The sequence below is a fragment of the Mesitornis unicolor genome, unplaced genomic scaffold (assembly GCF_000695765.1).
Source record: "Mesitornis unicolor isolate BGI_N332 unplaced genomic scaffold, ASM69576v1 scaffold8568, whole genome shotgun sequence".
Taxonomy (NCBI): Eukaryota; Metazoa; Chordata; class Aves; order Mesitornithiformes; family Mesitornithidae; genus Mesitornis; species Mesitornis unicolor.
The window spans coordinates 7,609-13,639 of record NW_010203787.1 but is presented as its reverse complement, the minus strand read 5'-3'; the positions used below and the strand labels follow the sequence as shown (position 1 = coordinate 13,639).

Here is a 6,031-nt window from a genome sequence, read left to right as displayed (position 1 = left end):
ATTCCTGCTACCTTGCAGACCTGTAGATATGTATTATCTGTCTTTGCCATTTGATTGGTCAAACCAAACTGCTGCTTGAGTATACATTTTGTGTCCCCTACACTTAAAAGGCTGAGAATGCAGGAGAAAACAGAGACAGCACAGGACCTGTTTTTTCGTTATCTATGAGCGATAACTCTTGGAGGTCTATCATGATTCCTAGCTGTCTCTGTGCTGAACACTTCAGCTCATTTGAAGCAGAGTGTGGGGAGCTAGCTATGCAGACTTTTGACAGAGTAGAGAAGCAGAAATTATGTGTGAAATAGAGGCACTTTTTGCTTGTGGATCATTAACAGGCCTCCATATTGTCTGTCTAGATCAATGTCTTGAGAAGACAGGAGCGCATGATCAAAAACCGGGAGTCAGCCTTTCAGTCACGGAAGAAAAAGAAAGAATACATGTTGGGACTGGAGGCAAGGCTGGAGGCAGCCTTATTGGAGAACGAGAAACTCAAGAAAGAAAACAGCACGCTGAAGAGACAGCTGGATGAAGTGGTGTTAGAGGTAAGATTGTGATGAAGATCTGACTTTATTATAAAGGACACTAGCTCAGGTGGAAGGCACTGGAACAAAATCATGGAAATGTTGACTGGAAGACCTTTGGATCTTCCCCACCCTCTCACTCCAAGCAGGACTTTCACCAACTCTAAGTCAGGCCAGATTATCTAGTTGACTTTTAATTCTTTAGTTCATGGTGCTTCTGAAGATTTCACTGAGAAGATAAACTGGATAGAAGCTGAATATAATGTAGAAACAAGAGAGTTTTTTTTTAAGTAGTCCCAGTGTGTATTTGTACATAATTACGCAAATAAAAATCTAAAAAGCAAGCATAATTTGTGTATTTAGCTTCTAATGTACCTTTACATTTCTGTGCCCCTTTTTCAATTGTCTTCTCTGCTTTTTACTGTCTAGAATGAAAAGCTCAAAGTATCATCTCCAAAGAGAAGGACCCTGTGTGTGATGGTGATACTGGCTTTCATAATGTTGAATTATGGTCCATTGAGGTAAGCTGACTAGGAATTCCTCTTTGCATAGCAAGTTTGCTGTCCTGTGATTTTTGTTTGAACCTTGATTACAGGCAGTATTGTGTTTTAAAGCCTTGAGCTCGAAACCTGACTCCTGTCCTTTTACTCTCCTGCTGTACAAGGGAAGACTCATCTGTGTAATGGTTCCTCTTTTGGAATCCTTCTGGCAATAAGAGCTAGATCTTGTATTTTTATTTTCTCTTGGCTTGGCATTTCGATAATCCATGCAGTGTACAGGCATTTACACCTGAAGAGAGTAAAGAGTTGTGTTTAGAATCCTTTTAGAAAAACTCACGGACTCTGAGGGCTCATCTGCTTGTTTATACGTGTGCTCATCTCCATAGCTATGACTTCAAGCTGCTTCTAGTACCTAGTGCAGGAAATCCCACTGTTTGTTCCAGTGCTTTGCAATCCTGACCGTTAGATGTGTCTAGCCACAATTTTCCCCATTACAGTGTAAGCCATGTATTACTTGTCTTCTAGATCTGGTGAAGAGCTTGTTCCTTCTCATTAATTAGTTGAGGTGGTAATCAAAAGCCTCTCTAAAACAGGCTTGTTTTTGAGACTTTAAAACTTTAAAACATACTTTAAAAGTCCCCACTTTTATCAGTGGGACATAGGAACCAGAGAACAAGAAGGAAATGCTGCATTACTTCCCAGACACTTCATAAAGAAACCTGTGGAAGAGGGGAGACTAAAAAGGGATACTTTGTGCATATATATCTGTTTATTTGACCTGGCTTTGAAACATAACGGCCTTTTATATGAAGCTGTTGACTTTTTCAAAAGGGGAGAAAATTTCAGTAGATTCCCAGTCAGCAGTGTCTCCATTTATCCTCAAAATCCCAGTTAAACTAAAGGAAGGGAATGGGATCAATCAGGAGGAAGACTTTGTTTCTGACTGTGGTAAACTTTTACAATGTTGGCGTTTGTATTTTTAATAATATTAGAAGATTTGCTAAAGCTGAAATTGCTTTTGAAGTATTTGTACTTATTAGAAATACTGTTTATCTCAGGCAGTGAAGTACAGCTGATAATTTTACTTTGATATGGATGTTTTTAAGGTAGACCATTTCCTAGTGCATTTAGGATCTGTATTGGGATTTTTGACTATCAGGCAGAAAAAATCAGCTTCCAGATACTAAGCGATTGCTTTGTACATCCCATCTGCATTTGCAGATATTATCACTCACTCGAGAGACACTGTTCTCACTTGGTGAGAAATAGGACCAGTAATCTTTTTGAAGCTGGAAGAAATTTTCGTTGCCTCCATGTTACGGTTAGAGGAGTTGGAATGCATGAAGCTCTTGCTGGTTTTGAGGAGTTTGGAAACAGAGAGAAGATGTGGGTGAAGTCTTTTCTGAAGTGCTCTGAAGTTTCTGTGTCAGCCTCTCTACCCCAGGAGTGAGTAAGGTGTTGAGCTTGATGGCATGAAACTACTGTCAAAGTAGACTGAAAGATCAGTTTGTGTTCATATCTTTACAACAGTCAGTAACTGTAGAAATGTGACAGGGTTAATTTCTTGACCTGTTTGATGTTTAAAAAGTAGATAAAGCAAAAAAAGAAATTCTTGGATGTCTGGCTGAGCATACCAGTGTAATTGTTGTGCCTGAGCTAGGTGGTCTGCTTTAGTACTGGATTTAGGCAGTGATGAGAAATGTAATTGCGAATTTGCAATGAATTACTCTTATCTTTCTGCCTTTTTTTTCCCTAGCAGAATAAATGCTTGCACTGCAATTAAAATAGTAGAGAGCGTCAAGGTGGTGTGAATGTTGATTGTGCAGTACCCTTCAGGTGGCCCAGAATGTAAGATATACAAACCATTACTTAAGATTACCCTCCTCTCATGTGCATTTTCTTCCTTTTGTAGAGGTGTCACTGAATGGTGATACCACACTCCACAAACACGGTAGTAATGATTGCTGTTCTGCTTAGTCCTTAACAGCAGAAGCTTCTGATACATGGGATGTATTTCAGTACCTGCAACTTCTTACAGAAATAAGGATTTTTTGTTGTTGTTAAAATATCCATGCTAGCTTATAGTTCAGCAAAAGTAATGTTTTCCCCTGAGTCAGCCATCTGTGGAATGCCTAATTTTTATGCAGTGGTCAACTGAAGATCAATCTGATTTGAAACTTTGTGGTAGTGTTGCCATTTCTTCTATGTAGGAAATAATTTCCCTTGCACACCTGTATGGAGGTATGACAGTGTTCAGGCACAGGATGTTTTGATTTAAACATATTAACATATTTTATTATTTAAAACCAAGGAACCTCTGCAAAGGGAGAGTGATATTCAAAAAAAAAAAAAGGCAAAAATGTGGGAATTTCACCCCCTGAATTCTGTAGCAGACTTTGAATGCACGTGACATCCCACAAAAAAAACCCAGACCATCTGGGTGGTTGCTTGTGTAGGCAGGTGTATGGTTTTTTCTGCATTAGTGGATATGCATTGTACTAGCACTGGTTCACACATAATTTTTTTTATTGGTCTTAAGTCTTGTGGACTGTGTGTGTAAGTGATGAGATGTTTGTGATGTTTCACTGAGGGCTCTGAAGCTGTGCTGTTCTGCTGTTTTAAGCTTATGGGAAGCAGTCCAGGATGTGGCAGCCCTTGGCGAACAAGCTTAGCAGAAAAAAATTTTCTGCTGACACATTTTTTCATGCTGACAAATATATTGTGTGTATCGGTAATCTGTAACATTGAATTTGGGAATATGGGAGTGGGGCTGAAAGTCTGGTAGGGAAGCTGGCATATCGACCTGAGAAGCCTGTCTGAAAATATTAGAGGGAGAGTGTAATCCAGTCTGCATAACTGCCAACAAACTTTTCAGAACATCCTTAAGTCTTGGACGTGGCACCATGTTATCTCTGAGAAAAGAATGTTAGTCGAATTAAGTATAAATTGAATAGAAATATGAATGGAATACTTTCTGGGTTGTGAAAGTGGCTCATATAGAGTTAAGGGTAACTGCATTGTACTGTGTTGCTGAAATCTCTTGACTTGGTATTTTATATGGAAAACTGAAACTTTCAATTCTGAAAAGCAGAAGTAATTTAGCAGGAATTCTATTAGCGTAAGTTTATATTTTATCTATTCGCTTTGTTTTAGAAGAAAGGTGCCTAGGAATTTCTCATCTGTGTGTCTATGAACTATTCTCTAATCTTTGTGAATTATTTGGATTTGGATTTAACATCTATAAAAATTTCCTTTTATTGTTATTTAAGAATGATTGGTGAGGTGTATGAAGGGGAAAAGGGCACATTTTGATTCAATTCCTTCAGAGGTCACCTCCTTGCCCCAGTCTTACATACCATGAGGTGCAAGACAGGAATTGGCAACCCGCAGTATTTGTACAAAAGGCAGTGAGCACACAAACCTTGGCATGCAGCAGGGTTGGGAGCTGGAACCGCTCCATCTGGAGGCAGGTATCTGTGGGAGGCAGCGTCTCCTGCCTTCGCACTTCTCATCTGTGAGAGCCAGTGTCAGTCAGCACGGCTGCGTTCTCAACTGACATGGCACCCCTGTAAGATTGCTGACTTCTGGCATTGAGAAACATCTAATTAGCTGTGCATTTTTTTTATGACTTACAACACAAAAACTGAAAATTTTCAAACTATTACAGTTCCTAGATATCTTTTTTGGTTTTTTTCTTGTTTAATTTCCTTATTTGTGTTAGACTGTGCCTGGGTAGTAACCAGATCTGAATCATAGCTGGCCACCTTCCACCATCCGACTTCAGCTCCCTGAAACTTTTACTGACCCCTTCAAAATCTATTCCCTGTGGCTAAACACAGATTGGTTTCATTGCTGAGCACCCTGGAACTGGCTCTGCACCACCATGCTCAATCATAGAATCGTTATGGTTGGAAAAGACCTTTAAGATCATCAAGTCTAACTCTACTATGCCCATTCCTATACCATGTCCCTGAGCACTGTATCTGGACAGCTTTTAAGTACATCCAAGGATGGTGATTCCACCACTTCCCTGGGCAACCTGTTCCAGTCTTTTGATAACCCTTTCAGTGCAGTTTTTCCTGTCTAACCTAAAGCTCCCCTGGCGTTACTTGAGGCTGTTTCCTCTTGTCCTATGGGCTGTAACTTTTGAGAAGAGACTCACACCCACCTCTCTACAACCAACTTGCAGGTAGTTGTAGAGGGCAATAAGGTCTCCCCCTCGGCTTCTTGTGTGTGACCTGGTCTAAGTGATCCTGCTCTGGCAGGGAGGGTTGGACTAGATGATCTTTCGAGGTCCCTTCCAACTCCTAACATTCTGCGATTCATTTTCTTCAGACTAAACAACCCCAGGTCCCTCAGCTGTTCCTCATAAGACTTGTGCTCCAGACCCTTCCCCAGCTTCGTTGCCTTTCTCTGACCATGCTCCAGCACCGCAATGTCTTTCTTGTAGTGAGGGGCCCAAAACTGCACACACTATTGGAGGTGCAGCCTCCCCAGTGCCAAGTTGAGGGGTTCAATCAGTTCCCTAGTGCTGCTGGCCACACTATTTCTGATAGGGTCCAGGATGCCTTTGGCCTCCTTGGCCAGATGGGCACCCTGCTGGCTCATGTTTAGTTGGCTGTTGACCAGCACCCCAGGTACTTTTCTGCCAGGCATCTTTCCAGGCACTCTTCCCCAAGCTTGTAGCGTTACCTGGGGCTGTTGTGACCCAAGCGCAGGACCCAGTGGCACTTGGCCTTGTTGAACCTGATAAGATTGGCTGGGGCTGCAGAGTCTGGATTGGCCCTGGAATCCAGGTCCATTCCAGAGGCTGGGTTTTGGGGATGGTTTGTTTGTAGAGCAAGGATGGTGCTGATGCAACTGTTCTTGGGGCAGATAGGAATGCTGGACATGGTGTTTTGGTGGGGAGGCAGTTCCAGAGCAGGTTCTAGATAGTTTTGTCTTGTTTTGTGGGTTGTTTTTTCTTCTCTCTCCACCCCCCCCCCCCCCTACACAACTCTCGGGGGGGGC

The 6,031-nt window shown here is 41.7% G+C and overlaps 1 protein-coding gene across 1 annotated transcript in view; it reads left to right on the top strand.

Moving 5' to 3' along the window:
* The window catches only part of ATF6 (activating transcription factor 6), a gene marked incomplete at its 3' end in the record, with an annotated part of 10,745 nt that extends 9,703 nt beyond the window's left edge, over positions 1 to 1,042 (top strand). The window contains exons 6-7 of the mRNA XM_010190843.1: positions 357 to 542; positions 951 to 1,042. Coding sequence (XP_010189145.1) covers positions 357 to 542; positions 951 to 1,042 — 278 coding nt within the window. The remainder of the gene's footprint in view (positions 1 to 356; positions 543 to 950) is intronic.
* Between the last annotated feature and the right edge of the window lie 4,989 nt (positions 1,043 to 6,031).